This window comes from Callorhinus ursinus, unplaced genomic scaffold (assembly GCF_003265705.2).
Source record: "Callorhinus ursinus isolate GAN/ISIS: 27379988/994484 unplaced genomic scaffold, GSC_fseal_2.0 scaffold1, whole genome shotgun sequence".
In the NCBI taxonomy this organism is placed as follows: Eukaryota; Metazoa; Chordata; class Mammalia; order Carnivora; family Otariidae; genus Callorhinus; species Callorhinus ursinus.
The window spans coordinates 146,268,991-146,289,476 of NW_027397063.1; the positions used below are offsets into that span (position 1 = coordinate 146,268,991).

The window sequence follows — 20,486 nt, forward strand, 5'->3', positions numbered from 1 at the left end:
TATGGACTTTTCCAGAATTGCCATGACCTGGAGAAGATGGATCTTGAAGAATGCATCCTGGTAAGTAGACTCCTGACAAGCCCTGCAGGGCCGCCCCTCAGTCCTGAGAGACAACCAGGCATAGCCAGAGACCCTAGCTGGCTGTTGTCTGGACCCCCCTCACCCCAACATGTCAGGAATTGGGAACCCAATAAGGACCATGGCAGTGGGATGCATGAACTTTGGGCTCTAGTCAGCCATCAGAGCTACAGCTGAGAAGTTCAGGGTAGCTCCATCTTTTGCCAAACATTAAAAAAAAAAAAAAAAAAAAAAAAAAAAAAGTCTTTCACAGAACTGAAGGGAGAAATTAGTTTGCATGTCCAGTGATGAGGTGACTACAGAGGAGAATCCTGGGGGACCCTCCTTACCTACTCCTTTTTCCCCTGTCCCTGGGCCCCCTTGGGGCACCAGAGGAGAGACCAAAGAACAGCTTTGTGTCTGCTGGATTTGAGGTTGTTGGTGAAGAGAGGGGCTCCCAGCCTGAGTGTGCTTGAGATGAGTTTTTAATTCTGTTTTACACCTTTTGATTCTCATGTTCAGGAGAAACCAAAATTAGGTATTAAGTTCTGGTGTGGAAGCCACATTGACACAGCTTGTTTCTCTCCAGATCACCGACAGCACACTCATCCAGCTCTCCGTCCACTGTCCTAAACTGCAAGCCCTGGTGAGTCTGAGTTTTTCATGACGTTCTTCACCTCTTAGGTATGAAAGAACTCTTCCACCACAGCAAGAATCTGTCTGGTTTTCCTTTCTGTAAAGGTGTCATCATTCTTGGTTTCAAAGATCTATTAGTTGGGCTAACCTGGGAGGCAGGTTATCTAAACGTTAACTGCTTTCATTTTAGGATGTGAACCTATAATAGAGACCCATGTCCTTCTTACTCTGTTCATGTTCAGGGAGAGTGAAACTTAGCATGTTACGGTGATAAAATCTAGACAAAAGATTGAGGCCATCCTTGTGTCCTGTTTCACCATACCTGCTCATATCTATCTGTGGGGGGAGATCCTGGGGCGCCTGGGTGGCTCAGTCGGTTAAGCATCAGCCTTCAGCTCAGGTCATGATCCCAGGGTCCTGGGCTCGAGCCTCGTGTCAGGCTCCCTGCTCAGCGGGGAGTCTGCTCCCTCTGCCCCTCCCCCTGCTCACGCACGCGTGCACGCTCTTTCTCTTTCTCTCACGTGCTCTCTCTAGTAAATAAATAAAATCTTAAAATATATATATATATATATATATATATATTAAGATCCTAAATGAGCAGTGAGAAGTCTCATTGACACTCTTAGCCATGCAGACCTCTTATGCACATTTCACATGTAGCTATTAGACTGCAAGCCTGGAGCAAGGATGGAATCCCCATCCACTGGGCAAGCCCATGTAAACTGTGCTACTATGCCCACTAACTAGATACATTGTCTCATTCTGTCCCATCCACAGCCCTGTGATGTAGGCACTCCGGACATCCCTATTTATTAGTAAAGACACTGAGGCTCAGAGCAGTTAAGAAGCTTGCCCAAAGTCACACAACTGTCCAGAGGCCCCAGATTTCTTGGCCTCTGTGGGGTCTGGTCTTTCTACTGTCCTGAGACCCACAACAGATTTTTCTTAAGCCAGCTTTTTCTGTTGTCTTTGAAAGTTGCTCTCTCTTTGGGGGTCAGCATTTTATATAACTTCATTAAAACTCCATTTGGCCTTGAGAGACAGTCCCCACCAATTTTCCTAATTTTCATATTTCATCTGGATACTGTCTACCTCATGCACAAGTATAGGTGGGCCTTGGACAGCTCTGGGACTTTTTTTGTTAAGAGTTTGGGGTCAGATTTCAGAGATTAGTCAGGAACCAACCTGTATCCAAATTCTCTGACTAGGGGTGCCTGGGTGGCTCAGTCAGTTGAGTATTGGACTCTGTTTCAGCTCAGGTCATGGTCTCATGGGTTGTGGGATTGAGCCCCGAGGTGGCTTCAGCACTCAGCGGGGCTCTGCCTGGGGATTCTCTCCCTCTGCCCCTCACCCCCACTAGCATGCTCTCTCTCTCTCTCTCTCTCTCTCTCTCTCTCTCTCTCTCTCTCTCAAAAACCAAACAAACAAAAAAAACTAAAAAAAAAAAACCCCCAAATCATAAATCTTTAAAAAAGAAAGAAAAACTTGTTTAAAAAAAAATAATATAAATCTTCAAACTCTCTGACTAAATTGTTTCCCTCTACATATAGCAGATAATTTTGTAGCGCTGTCTTCACTCCCAAATTAGTTCAGATCCAGTTTTATAATTGACAGAACCTGTCACTCAGATGTACTTTCTCCCTTTATCCTCTCCACCCTTTATGTCCCTTGGCCCCCAGCCTCTCAGAGATGGGAATTTAGGAGTCCTGTGCCTTAGTTTTCACTTTAACCCCTCCTTTCTGCTGCTCGAGGGCTCTCTCTGCCCTATGCTAGCCTAGACTCGGATTCCAGCCCTTCATCAGCAATCTACAAGAAATCTTGGATCTGGAGGGAGGGGCCCAAGGAGGGGCTGCACGGAGCCAGCAAGGCTTCTCGCTAGCTCTCTACCTCCTGTCCTCGCCGCTGCCTCCTCAGGAGTCAGGGTCCGCTGGCAACTTGCCAGGGAACGTCTAACAATATAGGGTGTTCTCCCCAGCAGGGAGACTGGTGACTGAAAATCTTCCCCATCTTGTTCCCTGTACTTATACAAGCTACTCCTAGAAACATGACTTAGCATGAAAGATAAGCTATAATAAAGCCAAAATGCCAAGATAAGAGCCCAAAATAAAAACCAAAAAGGATTATTAGCAGAAAAGCAGGGAAATAATGGCAGTTAGAATCTAAACTTGGCTTTGAGGACATCTAATAGCCAAGACAGAAAAAGGAAATGAGCTGGAGTCCATCTGTTCCACATTCATCTCATTCACTCTGCTATCACCTCCAGACCATCATATGCCGGGCACTCTTCTAGGCCCTGAGGAATAGACAGTTCATTCGGAGAGACAACTTTGTCCTCACTCTGCAATTCCAGAGAAGCGGTCTGGATCCTTGGGTCAGGGGTACTGTGTGGTCCGGGAGCACTGGCCGCTCTGATGATGGACAGTAAGTAATAGCGGTGCCTTTGTCAGCCCTCAGGTCAAGCTGAGGGCAGACTAGGGAGCAGGTTTTGTCAGACAGCGCAGATACGCAGCGGCCTGCAGTCACCTCGACATAATGGCAGCTCTGAGAGGAGGTAGGAATGGCAGGCTGCGAGTGTGTGCCGGATCTCTTTTCTGCCCAGGAGCTGCCCAGTCCCCACCATAAGGCAGCTCACCTTATTGATGGAGGCTCAGACAGTGCTGTCTGTGACAGAGCTGGGAACAGGCTGCTCTAGGCTCCAAGGCAGGGACTCCTACCCCAGCCTGCAGAGATCAGAGGAGGCAATTATTGTTGGGAGAAAAACTGTGTAGACTCAAAATTTTGAAGCATGGCTTTTATGTTTTACTAAGAATGTGCAAGCAGAAAGAAATGAGGGAAGTGACCACCAATCCAAAGCCCAACACTGCAGTGTCCCAGGTGAGGCAAATGTGCACACACACCACCCCTTCTGGGAGTCACTCTCGCAGGCAAACAAAAGGCAGAAGGCTATTTGAAAAGGAAAACTGATCGTATTTATTTGAAAATAAGTCAGATATTTGCAAACAAGGGGAATTCCAGATTCAAAAGAACACAGGGTAGGACCTGGAAGGATCTGTAGAGTCATGAAATTTGTTCAGAGGAGGTTAAGGATCCTTTCTGGTATGTCAGTTTTTTACTTGTAGGATGTATCTTCAGCAGGTTCTGTTGATTTTGAAACTTGCTTTGTTTCCTGGTTTCCTTTTCAATACCAGAACCAGTTTTGGGGGGCTTTTAAAAATCTTATTATGCAACTCATTTGTCCTAGAAGCTATCCAAGAAGAATTTTAGCAGTTATTATGTTAAAGAATAAGGAACATAGCCCAAAAAGGAAATCCCCAGTACTGTCTTCATTGCTAGAGAGTTTTATCTTTCATCATGATTTATCAAAACTCAGTGACATTGTGTAGGAAGCCCAGGTCATCAGGTGTCTCGTCAGTCACGGTCCTTTCAGAATGACAAGTATATAAGTTACCTAACTGGTGGAAAGCTGCTCTTGATGATATGAGACAATCTTATTATCAAACCACTACTCAACTGGGACACAAGAGGAAAAATAGGGACTCAAGACTTGATAAAATTTAGATGAATATTTCATCCATTTTAAAATGAAACATTGAACAACTTGGAAAATAACGTGAAATAGAATGTATGTTGTTCATGTCTCAGTGTCACACCCCATGGTCTGACCAGCATCTCCTGTCTTTCCCAGTCACTCGGTCACTGAACTGCAACCAAAATTGAACCTAAATGGGTCCCTTTGAACCCACCATCTTTTCATTGTCAATCCCCATTTGATGTCCCTTCCCCCTCCCCACTCAGCCTAAATTGTGTGGTCAATTATTAACTCACTTCCTTGATCCTCAAGATTCTCCTTCTTCACTTAGCTCGGCTATCATTCTGTTGAACTCTTAGCTGCTGAGCCAGTCTTGAAGCAGAAGCAAGAGTAAAGTAGAGAAGAGCTTACTGGCATTCTGTATGGAATGTGTATGAAGGAAACAGCACATATTCTTAGATTGACAGAAGCCATGGCTGGGTTTCAGAGTGAGGGAGGAGAGGAAATGAGGCTGAATGGGAAGCAAGACCAGAGCCTCACAGCCAGCCCCTACTAAGGAGGGTAGACCTGTTCCTGTTCCTATCAGCTGTCTCTGTGAGCCTAACCTGGCTGACAGTGAGAAGCTGAGATGAGGGCTCACAGTCTGAAGGGCCAGTGTTTTGTGGCACACCTGAAAGAGCAGCCTGGCCCATGTTTTGCTCCCAAATTGGAGACCCTGGTTTATTCATTTCTTCTAACTGTCTCAGCTGAGAATACAGAGATTCACTGGATGCATTAGACCACTCCTAAAACTTTATAAGCAGAACAACTCCATGCATACATGGGGGCCCACAAATCCTGTGCCAGTTGCTGGGTCTAAACCCCATATCCAGTTCACAGTAGCCTCCTATGACGAAGACTTTAAATTTATCCTCGCTACCATCTTGTCCTCTGATTTGGGTGCATACAAATTTATGATTGTTATATCTTCCTGAAGAATTGACATTTTTATCATTATTAAATGTTCTTCTTTATCACTGATAAAACTTTGTCTTGAAGTCTATCGGATATTAATGTTTTTTTATGCTTATTTTTTGCATGACATATCATTTTCTTTCAACTTATCTATGTTTTCATATATAAAGTCTGTCTTGCTTTTATCCAGTCTGATAAGGTCTCTTTTAATCAAAATGTTTAGACATTTATGTTTAATGTAATATTGATACAGTTGGGTGTTTTCTCCCTTTTGTTTTCTATTCTCTGCTCCTCCTTTCCCACCTTCTTTTTGGCTTAACTAAATACTCGTTTTAACAGCATTTTAATTTGTCTGTTGGCATTTTTAGTCATATCTCTATGCCTTGATTTTTTTTAGTGCTTGCACTAATAGCCAAGGACGCTTTCCTCAGTGGGAATTTAGGGGTAGACTAGGATTGGAATTTAGACTATCAATTCCCAGAAGACAGAGACAGGATCATCCCTCTTTCCTTTACCAACGGCACCTTGCACAAAGCTTAGCCAGGAGAAGCCACTTCCAGTGCCCTTTGGGAACAAAGTGGGATCTAAACAAGGCAGCCCAAATCTGAGAGTCAGACACAGAAACTGTTGTGTGAGTAATGAGGGTGATCCCTACAACTGTGGTGCTCAGGTCCCGAGGATTGCAGCCCTTTTCAGGAGACTGCCAGCAGCTCCCTGGCCATGCTAGAACCCCACCATGAGAAGCTGCTGGAGGAAGGAGCAGGTGAGGGGTTCCTGCAGTCAGGAATCCTAAACTCCCCCAAGTTCCCCTTACCCATAGTATCAAGCAGCCTTGTCAAGGCAGCCTGGCCAGCTCCTTCAGTTTCACACGGCCAGACTCAGGGAAGAAAGGAGGAGGGAAAGAGTTCTTGATGTTGGAACAGATCTCAGGGGAAGATTCTGGGCCGTGGAGAAGAGGAGAATGTCTGGATTCCTCAGGATATGGCCTACCCTAATTTTAACAGATAAGTGGCTTGAATTTTTTAATTTCTTTTTAATATTTCAGTTCAAATTCCATTAAGTCCCTGGCTTTTGGTGGGGAGCACTGCCCAGGATGTGGGACACACACACTCACACAAACACACTTCTGAATCCTAGGAGACCCCTAGCAGCCTAGTAGAAATGGAAGAAAGGGGGTGAGAAAAAACAAGTCTGAGTACTATCATGTCAGCCTTCTATCTCTACTATAAGTGAACTTCCTTAGCTTTAAAAATAGCAGTAATAAGTCCTTCCTTATCAATAATCACTCTAAAGGTAAATGGATTAAATTCCGCAATCAGAAGACATAGAAGGGCTAAATGGATTAAAAAAACCATGACCCAGCTATATGACTAGACCTAAGACGATCTAACTTTATACTTTTAGAGCTAGAAAGAAACAAACCAAGCCCAAAGTTAGCAGAAAGAAGAAAATAACAAAAATTAAAGCAGATAAAAACTTAAAAATAGAAAATAGAAAAAAATTAAATGAAACAGTTCTTTTAAAAAAAATAAAATTGACGAACTTTTAGAATAACTATGGAAAAAAGAGAGAAGACAAGTAAAATCAGAAACAGAAGAGACATTACAACTTATGACATGAATGAAATGAATCAAAGGAGATAACTATGAACAGTTATATACCAACACACTGAATAACCTAGGACAAATGAATGAATTCTTAGAAACATATAACCTACTAAAACTAAATCATGGAGAAATAGGACTCCTAATCAGACCCATAACCAGTATGGAGATTAAAACAGTCATCAAAAACCCCCTAACAAAGAAAATCCAGGACCAGACGCCTTCACTGGTGAATTCTACCAAACATTTAAAGAGGAATTAATGCCAGTCCTTCTCAAATTTTCCCAAAAAAACCGAAGAGGTAAGAACACTTCCAAACTCACTGTATAGGCCAGCATTACTTTGGTACCAAAACCAGACAAAGACACCACTAGAAAAGAAAATGACAGCCCAATATCCTTGATGAATATAGATGGGTACATCCTCAAAAAAAAACTAGCAAACTGAATCCAACAGCACATCAAGAGAATAAAAGGTAAAATCACAAGATCATCTCAATAGATGCATAAAAAGCATTTGATAAAATTCTGCCCCTTTTCATTATAAAAACTTTCAACAAACCAGGAAAAGAAGTAAGATCCAGAATGAGGCAATGGTACCTACTTGTACCATTTGTATTTAACATAGTACTAGAAGTCCTAGCCAGAGAGGTTAAATAAGAAAAAGAGATAAAAGACATCATCCACGTTGGAAAGGGAGAAGTAAAATTATCCCTGTTTGCAAACAACTTGGTTATTATGTGTAGAAAGCCCCAAAGAGTCCATTTTAAAAACTTAAAGAACTAGTAAATAAATTCAGTAAAGTTGCAGGATACAAAATCAACATACAAGATTTGGTTGCATTTTTGTACATTAACAATGGACTATTCAAAGAGGGAATTAGGAAAAATTCAATTTATAAAATATCAAAAAATAAAATATGGGGCGCCTGGGCTGCTCAGTCAGTTAAGTGTTTGCCTTCCACTCGGGTCATGACCCCAGGGTCCTGGGATGAAGCCCCACGTCGGACTCTCTGCTCAGCGGGGAGCCTGCTTCTCCCTCTCTCTCTGCCTGCCACTCCCCCTGCTTGTGCTTGCACACTTGTGTGCGCTCTCTCTCTGTCAAATAAAAAATCTTAAAAAAAAAATCTTAATAAACTTAAGGAGGTGAAAGACTTATATACTGAAAACTACAAAACATTGATGAAAGAAATGAAATAAATGGAAAGACATCCCATGTTCCTGGATTGGAGGAGTTAATATTATTAAAATGTCCATACTACCCAATCTACTACCCAATCTATAGAGTCAGTGCAGTACCTATCAAAATTTCAAAAATATTTTTTACAGAAGTAGAATGATGCTACAATTCATATGGAGCCACAGAAGATCCTGAGTAGCCAGTCCTGAGAAGGAACAAAGCTGGAGGCATCACACTTCTTAATTTCAAGTTATATTTTGAAGGAGTTGTAATCACAGAGGTATGGTACTGGTATAAAGACCAAAATGTAGACCAGTGGAACAGAATAGAGAGCCCGGAAATGAATCCATGTGTATAGGGTCAACTGGTTTTCAAGAATTTAAATCAGCACCTTGAAGGGAGATTAGCACTCTCATTTTCACTGTAGCACTATTCACAACAGCTAAGATATGGAAACAACCTAAATGTCCATCCTCAGATGAATGGATACATAAAATGTATATACATAGAATGGAATACCATTCAACCTCAAAAAAGAGGGAAATTCTGCAATATGTGACAACATGGCTGGACCTTTAGGACATTATGCTAGGTGAAATAAACCAGACACAGAAAGACAAGTACTGCATGATTCCATTTATATGTAGTATCTAAAATAGTCAAATTTATAAAATCAAAGACTGTGAAATGGTAGTTACCAGGGTGTGTGGGGGTTGGAGAAGGGGGAGTTATCAACAGGCATGAAGTTTTAGTTGAGTAAGATGAATAAGGTGTAATGATCTTCTGTACAACATTGTACCTATAGTCAACAATAATATACACTTAAAATGTGTTAGAAGGATAGAGCTTATTTTAGCACAAGTAAAATCTAAAAAGAAAAGACATTACTATGTAACAGCTATATGAGGGTATCTACAGTAGTCAAATTCGTAGAAGCAAAGTAGAATGGTGGTTGCCAGGGGCAGGAGGAGGGGAGATGGGGAGTGTTTTTTAGTGGGTATAGAGTTTCAGTTTTGCAAAATGAAAAAGTTCTGAAGATCCATTGCACAATAATGTAAGATACATAACACCTTTGAACTGTGTACTTTAAAATGGTAAAGATGGTAAAATTTTTTTAAGATTTTATTTATTTGACAGACACAGCAAGAGAGGGAACACAAGCAGGGGGAGTGGGAGAAGGAGAAGCAGGCTTCCTGCTGAGCAGGGAGCCCGATGCAGGGCTCAGTCCCAGGGCCCTGGGATCATGACCTGAGCCGAAGGCAGATGCTTAACAACTGAGCCACACAGGCGGCCCAAAGATGGTAAATTTTAAGTTACGTGGTTTTTACCACAATTAGAAATTTTAAAGAAAGAAAGAAAGAATGGAAAAAATGAAAAAAGGGATCTTAGGACATAGGAAGAAAGAACAATGGAAAGAACAAGGAAAAGTGTATAAATAAAACATTTTTCCCCTGAGTTTTCTAAATTTTATTTGACAGAGCAAAAATTATAACATTGTCTCATATGGTTCTCAGTGTATATAGAGGAAGTAATTAAGGCAGCATATATAGGGGCACCTGGCTGGCTCAGTCAGTGGAGCATGCAACTCTTGATCTCAAGGTTGTGAGTTCAAGCCCCACGGTGGGCATAGAGTTCACACACACACACACACACACACACACACACACACACACACACACAGACAACATATTATAAATGAGGGAAGGGTGAGAGGACTTTTTAAAAGGAAGGTAAAGTTTTCATATTTAACTCAAACTGGTAAAATATTGATGCCAGTAGGTGGTGATAAGTTATGGTTGCATAATATAATACCTAGAGCAACCGCTAAGAAGTCTACAAAAGAAACACTCAAACACAATAGATAAATCAAAATGGAAACATAAATCAAAATGGAAATCTACAAAATGTTTCAGAGCCTCATGGGACGGCAGAGAAATGAAAATCTGAAGGAATAGGGAAGAAGGATCAGATTTAAGCCCAAGTATATCATTAAATATAAATGGTCTTAATTAATATACCAATTAAAAGGCAAAGATGGCCAGAATGGATAAAATAACATGATCCCAGTATAAGCTGTAAGAAACTCATTTCGAATGTCACTCTATAGGTTGGCTAAAGTAAAAGAAATGGAAAGATATACAAAAGAAACTTTATTTTTTTAAAGATTTTATTTATTTGAGAGAGAGAATGTGCAAGAGAGCACAAACAGTGGGGAGGGGCAGAGGGAGAGGGAGAAGCAGACTTCCTGCTGAGCAGGAAGCCTGACGTGGGGCTTGATTCCAGGACCCCAGGATCATGACCCAAGCCAAAGGCAGATGCTTAGCCGACTGAGCTACCCAGGTGTCCCCAAGGAAACTTTATAAACAAAAGAAAGCAGGATGGTTATATTATTATTAGATACAGGAAACTTCAAAGCAAGGAAAATTACCAGGGAGAGAGAAGGACATGACATAGTGATAAAAGAGTCAATCCACCAAGATGATGGGGCACCTGGGTGGCTCAGTCAGTTAAGCATCTGCCTTTGGCTCAGGCCATGACCTCAGGGTCCTGGGATTGAGCCCTGAGTCAGGCTCCCTGCTCAGCGGGGAGTCTGCTTCTCCCTCTTCCTTTGCCCCTCCCCCCTGCTTATGCTCTTACTCTCTCTCAAATAAATAAAATCTTAAAAAAAAAATGACAATGCGATTTTTAATGTATGTACACCAAACAGCAGAGATGCAAATTATGTGAAGCAAAAACTGATAGAAACAGAAGATCCACAGTTATAGTTGGACACATCAGTATTCTTCTCTCAACAATTGATAGAACAACCAGACAGAAAATCAGCAAGGATATAGAACTTAACACCACTATGGGAATGCAAACTGTTGCAGCCACTCTGGAAAACACCCCAAGGAAAATTTTTTAAGAGTTAAACTAAATGAAAATTAAAACAGAACATATCAAAATGTGTTGGATGCAGTAAAGCAGTGCTAAAAGGGAGATTTATGGCATTAAATGATTACATTGAAAATAAAGTCTTGGTGTGTCTTTTTGGTTCAGTCAGTAAAGCACGTGACTCTTGATTCAGGGTTGTAAGTTCAAGCTTATACTAGCACCCACATTAGGTATAGAGATTACTTAAAGTAAATAAAATAAATAAACTTTAAAACAAATAAGGAAAGTCTCAATAATCTTAAACTCCCACCCAGATGAAACCAGAAAAAGAAGAGCAAAATGAATCCAAAACAAGGAAAAGAAAGAATATACTAAATATAATAGTAGAGATCAATGAAAGTAAAAACTGAAAAATAATGGAAAAAAATCAGCAAAAGAAAAAGCTGGTTTTTTGAAACAGACCTCTAGCAAGACTGACGAAGAGATGACACGTTACCAATAACGGGAATGAAACAGGGGTGCTATGGTCTGAACGGTTGTCCCCCCAAATTCATATGTTGAATCCTACCCCCCAACAGGGATGGTCTTAGGATCTTGGGAAGGTGAGGAGGTTCAGAACTTCCTCATGAATGGGTTAAATGCTCTTATAGAAGAGGCTCCAGGTGGACCCCTCCCTGCATCCACCCCTGGCGGAGTGTACAGCGAGGAAGCATTGGCTGCGAACCAGCCACCACATCAGGTCTGCCTGCAGCATGATCTGGGACTTCCAGCCTCCAGACTGGGAGGGAGAAATTCTGTGGTGTATAAGCCAGCCTGTCTAGCATTTTGTTAAAGCAGCACAAGCAGACTGAGACCTGCACCATCACCACAGGCCCTGAAGACATTAAAGGGTGATAAGGGAATACTAGGAACACCTCCACATAAATCCATTTGACCACTTCCAGTACGTTTAAAAGCACAAACCAAAACAGCTCATTCATTATAAAACATCATTTGAATAGCCTTGTTAGTACTAAAGTAATTGAATTTATAATTTTTAAACTGCCAAAAAAGAAATCTCCAGGTCCAGATGGTGATACTGAAGAATCCTATCAAAACACTGAAGCCAATCCTACACAATTTCTTCCAGAAAATAGGTGACAGAATTACTTCACAACTCATTTTGAGGCCAGTAATACCTGATATAAAAACCAGGTAATAATAGTACGAAGAGATAAAACTACAGACTAGTATCCCTCATAGAAGTGAATGCCCTTAAAACATTAGCAGATAGAATTCAGCAATATATAAAAATAATTATACACCCTGACCAAACAGGGTTTATTCCAGGGACGAAGTCCAGTTAAATATTTGAAAATGGATCAGTGTAGGGATGCCTGGGTGGCTCAGTCGGTTAAGCGTCTGCCTTTGGCTCAGGTCATGATCCCAGGGTCCTGGGATCCAGCCCCATGTCCAGCTACTTGCTCAGCGGGGAGCCTGCTCCCCCTGCTTGTGCTCTCTCTCTGACAAATAAAATCTTAAAAAAAAAAAAATGGATCAGTGTAATCCACCATGTTTAACAGGCTACAGAAGAAAATGATCATACCAATTAATGCAAAAAAAAAGCATTTGATGAAATTCAAAAGAAAAAATTAAAGGTTTTTTTCAAGTGGCAGGAGTACAAGAGAAAAATGGCACTCATTTAAAACCCCCAGTTACTCTGTTTCCCCACCTGCCCCCTCAGGGATAATCTCTGTGGCCAATGTCTGTTCCTTCTAGAGAAATTGTATGTGAGGTTGAGAGATTTTCTTCCCTCACTCTTCCTCCTCCCAGCAAAAGATACCTGCTGTTTTGCATTTAAAAGCAGTAGTACTCCCTGCTGTGCATATTTGTCCCTAACACCCTTGGCTACTTCTGCCTTCTCAGGAATGCTAGTATAAGCTGTTCACTTCCAGAACGTGGCACTCCTAATTAGCCTGCGGATAGATTAATGCCTAGCAGTGGCAAACTTGTTTTTCTGGAATATCCCTTCCTCCTAACACACCTGCCATAAACAGATGAGGAAGTAAAAATAGTCTTAAATCTGTAGGTTACCAGGGGTGGGCGAGATAATGCAGGGCAGGGGGAGAGGCTTATTAAAGCTAGCCTGAGCTTCTTATAATGGGCAAGTCTCAACTTCTTTGAGCCTTAATTTCCTCATCTGTAAAATGGCGATCCGCAGGGAGGCTCTGAAGCATAAATGAGATAATGTATAAACAATGAGTGTCCTAAAGCAGATGGCTTTGACTGTTGGCTGTTTATTAGCATAAACTAAAAGGCCCCTCTGCTCTGTGAACCATGGTGGCAGATTTTCCTGTAAACTCAGGGAACATGTCAAGAGCCCCTCTGATTATCCTTAAATTGAACCAGTTTTTAAATTATATAAAGCCCTTGCCTATGCCAGTATAGAAGTTTGTCAGTTAATATGAGAGCATCTGTCTCCTTGGTCCCAGATGCAACTGTTAACTTTTTGATTCCTCAGTCCCCTTTTTTAAAACAACGAAGTTGGTACTCTGACACCATCTCCATCATCTCCATCTTCCTCTAATCTGCGTGGTATTATATGTGTGTATATTCATGTATGTGTATATGTAAGTAATATATATACACATACACACTTTGTTTCTGGTTGTACTTTATTGTAAAGAAATTATATTTCTTTTTAAATTTTTAAAATAAATTTTCAAATTGTTTTTTTAGAGATTTATTTATTTATTTAGAGAGAGGGAGGGAGGGGCAAAGGGAGAGGGAGAGAGAGTCTCAGGCAGACTCCACACTGAGCAGAGAGCCTGACACGGGCTGGATCTCATCACCCTGAGATCACGACCTGAGCTGAAACCAGCAGTTGGACACCCAACCGACTGTGCCACCCAGGCACCCCTCAAATTCTTTTTTTTTTTTTAAGATTTTATTTATTGATTGATTTAAACCTCCTGAAAAGCTTTCTGGCTTTATCCATAAATCAATTCCAAAGCTAAAGACAAATGAACAGCAGTAATTGATTACATAAATACTATTTCATGTAGAATCATATGGTGTGATTGGATTCACGAGAAAGGAAATATTTCCCATTTTGCTCAAAGAGAGCTCAAAGAGGAATCATTCAAGCATCAAGGTCTGACAGAATTTCTCTTTTTCCTTCTAGGTTCCCTTCCCTCTAATTTGTAGTCAGCTGACTATTTCTTGTATCCACTATCAGTCTTTCTTGATTTTTTTTTTTTTCACTTTGCAGAAATACCTCACACCCATCTACTTATTTGTCTCCTCCACCAGAACTCATCAGGTCCAAACTAGCAGGCATTTCCTTGCCTCAAAGATTACAGTAGTCTTCTACTTGCTCGACTGCATCCACATTTACATTCTGAATAATCTGGCAGGCAGGGTGGCTTATCTTTTCTTTTTTCTTTTTTTAAAATTAATTGATTTATTTTTCAGTAATCTCTACACCCAACATGGGGCTCAAATTCACGACCCCAAGATCAAGAGTCACATGCTCTTCTGACTGAGCCAGCCAGGGTGGTTTATCTTTTCAGTTTTAATCTTTTACTGAAGTAAAATATACGTGCAGGAAAGAGCACTTATTATAGGTGTATATATCAGTGCATTTGCATAAGCTGAATGATGAAGAATCAACATTACCAGACTCCAGACAGCCCTTCTCTGCTGCTCTCTTCCGGCCACTAACGCCCGCCCCACCACTGCCTAGATTAGTTTTGCCCCTGTTTTGTAATTTTATTATCTACAGTGTATGAATGGGGGGCATCTGGGTGCCTCTGTCAGTTAAGCATCTGCCTTCAGCTCAGGTCATGATCCCCAGGTTCTGGGAACGAGCCCTGCATTGGGCTCCCTGCTCAGTGGGGAGTCTGCTTTTCCCTTGGCCTCTCCACCACTTGTGCTCCCTCTCTCACTCACTCTCTCTTTCTCTCAAATAAATAAAATCTTTTAAAAAAATAAACTGTATTAATGGAATTATCATATGTACTCTTCTGTGCCTGGCTTCTTCACTATTATATTTGTGAAATTTATCCATTTTCTTGCATATAAATGAACATTGTTCAGTCTCATTGCTGTATAGAAAGGGCACACTATGATTTAGTTATCCTTTCTACTATTGATTATTTGAGTAGTTTCCAGTTTGAGGTATTAAAACCAGTATTGTTCTGTCTTACGGTGAACACATGTATGCATTCCAGTCAGGAGTATCCAAATCCCGCTGCAATGTAGGAGAGTTCCAGTTGCTCCACATCCTCACCAATAACATCTTTTTCATTTTAGCCATTCTGGTGGGTATGTAATAATGCATGATGGTCTCTTGGAAAAACAAACATCACATTCTCCTTAGAACTCTTCCCAATGACCTCAGAATTAAAGTAAAATTCCTTTACATGGCCTGCACAACTATGATCTGGTCTCCACCTCTGCAAGTCCATCTACATCTAGATACTTCTTTCTTCCCATGCGCAGTGCTTGCCATTCTCCTCCTACCTGGGGTACCACACACAACACACTCTTCACACTCTTTTTCCTTCTTGGCTCCTCATCCTTCAGATATCAATTTAGTGGTCATTTCCTCAGGTCACATCACACTGCCATGTGCTCTGAGAGCACTTACCTTAGCTTCAGTTTAATAGCTGTATATTTCTAGACCCTCAGCTCCAGCAGTGCAGAAAAGTGTGTTTTTATTCAACATTGCAACATAGGGCCTGGCACAGAGTTAGAACTCATATATTTGAAGGAACAAATGTATAATGGGACTTTGATGTACTACTTGCCTCTGAACTTTTATGGTGGGGCATTACATTTTATATGCATTTGGTGAAAATGTCAGGTCTGAAACTATTGATATGGAGAACTTAAATTACAGAAATGCCATTTGAGGGGCACCTGGGTGGCTCAGTGAGTTGGGCATCCAACTCTTGGTTTTGGCTTGGGTCATGACCTCAGGTTCCTGGGATCGAGCCCCGCATCAGGCCCTGCGCTCAGCATGGAGTCTGCTTGGCAGTCTCTCCTCCCTCTGCCCCTCCCCCTGCTTGTGCACATGCTGTCTCTTTAAAATAAATAAATCTTAAAAAAAAAAAAATGCCACTTGGCTATATAATATTTTTTTAATAATTTTTTATTATGTTAATTACCATACATTACATCATTAGTTTTTGATGTGTTCCATGATTCATTGTTTGTGTATAACACCCAGTGCTCCACGCAGAATGTGCCCTCTTTAATACCAGGTTAACCCATCCTCCCACCCCCCTCCCCTCTAGAACCCTCAGTTTGTTTTTCAGAGTCCATCGTCTCTAATGGTTCGTCTCCCCCTCCGACTTACTCCACTTCATTCTTCCCCTCCTGCTATCATCTTTTTTTCTTTCTTAACATATATTGCATTATTTGTTTCAGAAGTACAGATCCGTGATTCATCAGTCTTGTACAATTCACAGTGCTCACCATAGCACATACCCTCCCCAATGTCTATCACCCAGCCACCCCATCCCTCCCAACCCCACCACTCCAGCAACCCTCAGTTTGTTTCCTGACATTAAGAATTCCTCATATCAGTGAGGTCATATGATACATGTCTTTCTCTGATTGACTTATTTCACTCAGCATAACACCCTCCAGTTCCATCCACGTCGTTGCAAATGGCAAGATCTCATTCCTTTTGATGGCTGCATAATACTCCATTGTGTATATATACCACATCTTCTTTATCCATTCATCTGTCGATGGACATCTTGGCTCTTTCCACAGTTTGGCTATTGTGGACATTGCTGCTATAAACATTGGGGTGCACGTACCCCTTCGGGGATCCCTACATTTGTATCTTTGTGGTAAATACCCAGTAGTGCAATTGCTGGATCGTATGGTAGCTCTATTTTCAACTGTTTGAGGAACCTCCATACTGTTTTCCAGAGTGGTTGCACCAGCTTGCATTCCCACCAACAGTGTAGGAGGGTTCCCCTTTCTCCACATCCCCGCCAACATCTGTCGTTTCCTGACTTGTTAATTTTAGCCATTCTGACTGGTGTGAGGTGGTATCTCATTGAGGTTTTGATTTGGATTTCCCTGATGCCGAGCGATGTGGAGCACTTTACCATGTGTGTGTTGGCCATTTGGATGTCTTCTTTGGAAAAATGTCTGTTCATGTCTTCTGCCCATTTCTTGAGTGGATAATTTGTTCTTTGGGTGTTGAGTTTGATAAGTTCTTTATAGATTTTGGATACTAGCCCTTTATCTGATATGTCATTTGCAAATATTTTCTCACATTCTGTCGGTTGTCTTTTGGTTTTGTGGACTGTTTCTTTTGCTGTGCAAAAGCTTTTTATCTTGATGAAATCCCAGTAGTTCATTTTTGACCTGGCTTCTCTTGCCTTTGGTGATGTTTCTAGGAAGAAGTTGCTGTGGCTGGGGTGGAAGAGGTTGCTGCCTGTGTTCTCCTTTAGGATTTTGATGGACTCCTGTCTCACGTTTAGGTCTTTCAACCATTTGGAGTCTATTTTTGTGTGTGGTGTAAGGTCCAGTTTCATTCTGCATGTGGCTGTCCAATTTTCCCAACACCATCTGTTGAAGAAACTGTCTTTTTTCCATTGGACATTCTTTCCTGCTTTGTCAAAGATGAGTTGACCATAGAGTTGAGGGTCCATTTCTGGGCTCTCTATTCTGTTCCATTGATCTATGTGTCTGTTTTTGTGCCAGTACCATACTGTCTTGATGATGACAGCTTTGTAATAGAGCTGGAAGTCCGGAATTGTGATGCCGCCAGCTTTGCTTTTCTTTTTCAATATTCCTCTGGCTATTCGGGGTCTCTCCTGGTTCCATACAAATTTTAGGATTATTTGTTCCATTTCTTTGAAAAAGGTGGATGGTATTTTGATGGGGATTGCATTGAATGTGTAGATTGCTCTAGGTAGCATTGACATCTTCACAATGTTTGTTCTTCCAGTCCATGAGCATGGAACGTTTTTCCATTTCTTTGTGTCTTCTTCAATTTCTTTCATGAGTATTGTATAGTTTTCTGAGTACAGATCCTTTGCCTCTTTGGTTAAATTTATTCCTAGGTATCTTATGGTTTTGGGTGCAATTGTAAATGGGATAGACTCCTTGATTTGTCTCTCTTCTGTCTTGTTGTTGGTGTATAGGAATGCCACTGATTTCTGTGCATTGATTTTATATCCTGCTGCTTTACTGAATTCCTGTATGAGTTCTAGCAGTTTTGGGGTGGAGTCTTTTGGGTTTTCCACATACAGTATCATATTATCTGCAAAGAGTGAGAGTTTGACTTCCTCTTTGCCGATTTGGATGCCTTTGATTTCTTTTTGTTGTCTGATTGCTGTGGCTAGGACTTCTAATACTATGTTGAATAGCACTGGTGAGAGTGGACATCCCTGCCGCGTTCCTGACCTTAGGGGAAAAGCTCTCAGCTTTTCCCCATTGAGAATGATATTCGCTGTAGGTTTTTCATAGATGGCTTTTATGATATTGAGGTGTGTACCCTCTATCCCTATACTCTGAAGAGTTTTGATCAAGAAAGGATGCTGTACTTTGTCAAATGCTTTTTCTGCATCTATTGAGAGGATCATATGATTCTTGTTCTTTCTTTTGTTAATGTATTGTATCACGTTGATTGATTTGTGGATGTTGAACCAGCCTTGCAGCCCAGGTATAAATCCCACTTGGTCGTGGTGAATAATCCTTTTAATGTACTGTTGGATCCTATTGGCTAGTATTTTGGTGAGAATTTTTGCATCCATGTTCATCAAGGATATTGGTCTGTAATTCTCCTTTTTGATGGGGTCTTTGTCCGGTTTTGGGATCAAGGTAATGGTGGCCTCATAAAATGAGTTTGGAAGTTTTCCTTCCATTTCTATTTTTTGGAACAGTTTCAGGAGAATAGGTATTCTTCTTGAAATGTCTGATAGAATTCCCCTGGGAAGCCATCTGGCCCTGGGCTTTTGTTTCTTGGGAGATTTTTGATGACTGCTTCAATTTCCTTAGTGGTTATAGGTCTGTTCAGGTTTTCTATTTCTTCCTGGTTCAATTTTGGTAGTTGATACATCTCTAGGAATGTACCCATTTCTTCCAGGTTATCTAATTTGCTGGCATAGAGTTGCTCATAATATGTTCTTAGAATTGTTTGTATTTCTTTGGTGTTGGTTGTGATCTCTCCTCTTTCATTCATGATTTTGTTGATTTGGGTCATTTCTCTTTTTTTTTTTGATAAGTCTGGCCAGGGGTTTATCAATCTTGTTCATTCTTTCAAAGAACCAGCTCCTAGTTTCGTTGATCTGTTCTACTGTTCTTTTGGTTTCTATTTCATTGATTTCTGCTCTGATCTTTATGATTTCTCTTCTCCTGCTGGGTTTAGGCTTTCTTTGCTGTTCTTTCTCTAGCTCCTTAAGGTGTAGGGTTAGGTTGTGTATTTGAGACCTTTCTTGTTTCTTGAGAAAGGCTTGTATTGCTATATACTTTCCTCTCAGGACTGCCTTTGCTGTATCCCAAAGAGTTTTAACAGTTGTGTTTTCATTTTCATTGGTTTCCATGAATTGTTTTAATTCTTCTTTAATTTCCTGGTTGACCCATTCATTCTTTAGTAGGATGCTCTTTAGCCTCCATGTATTTGAGTTCTTTCTGACTTTCCTCTTGTGATTGAGTTCTAGTTTCAAAGCACTGTGGTCTGAAAATATGCAGGGAATGATCCCAATCTTTTGGTACCAGTTGAGACCTGATTTGTGACCTAGGATGTGATCAATTCTGGAGAATGTTCCATGGGCACTAGAGAAGAATATGTATTCCGTTGCTTTGGGATGGAATGTTCTGAATATGTCTGTGAAGTCCATTTGGTCTAGTGTTTCATTTAAAGTCTTTATTTCCTTGTTGATCTTTTGCTTAGATGATCTGTCCATTTCAGTTAGGGGGGTGTTAAAGTCCCCCACTATTATTGTATTGTTGTCAATGTCTTTCTTTGCTTTTGTTATTAATTGCCTTATATAATTGGCTGCTCCCATGTTAGGGGCATAGATATTTACAATTGTTAGATCTTCTTGTTGGATAGACACTTTAAGTAGGATATAGTGTCCTTCTTCATCTCTTATTACAGTCTTTGTTTTAAAATCTAATTTGTCTGATATAAGGATTGCCACCCCAGCTTTCTTTTGGTGTCCATTAGCATGATAAATGGTTTTCCACCCCCTCACTTTAAATCTGGGGGTGTCTTTGGGTCTAAAAGGAGTCTCTTGCAGACAGCATATTGATGGGTCTTGTGTTTTAATCCAATCTGATAGCCTATGTCTTTTGATTGGGGCATTTAGCCCATTTACATTCAGGGTAACTATTGAAAGATATGAATTTAGTGCCATTGTATTGCCTGTAAGGTGACTGTTACCATATATTGTCTGTGTTCCTTTCTGATCTATGCTGCTTTTAGGCTCTCTTTTTGCTTAGAGGACCTCTTTCAATATTTCTTGTAGGGCTGGTTTTGTGTTTGCAAATTCCTTTAGTTTTTGTTTGTCCTGGAAGCTTTTTATCTCTCCTTCTATTTTCAATGATAGCCTAGCTGGATATAGTATTCTTGGCTGCATATTTTTTTTAAAGATTTTATTTATTTATTTGAGAGAGCGAGAATGAGAGAGAGAGAGAGCACAT

At 40.9% G+C, this 20,486-nt stretch overlaps 1 protein-coding gene across 5 annotated transcripts in view; it reads left to right on the forward strand.

Moving 5' to 3' along the window:
• FBXL2 (F-box and leucine rich repeat protein 2) overlaps window positions 1–20,486 on the forward strand; it is a 121,795-nt gene that overhangs the window by 88,784 nt on the left and 12,525 nt on the right. For all 5 annotated transcript variants that reach the window (XM_073902653.1, XM_073902651.1, XM_073902648.1 and 2 more), the window contains 2 exons: window positions 16–60; window positions 647–703. In XM_073902653.1, the coding sequence (XP_073758754.1) occupies window positions 16–60; window positions 647–703 (102 nt within the window). The remainder of the gene's footprint in view (window positions 1–15; window positions 61–646; window positions 704–20,486) is intronic.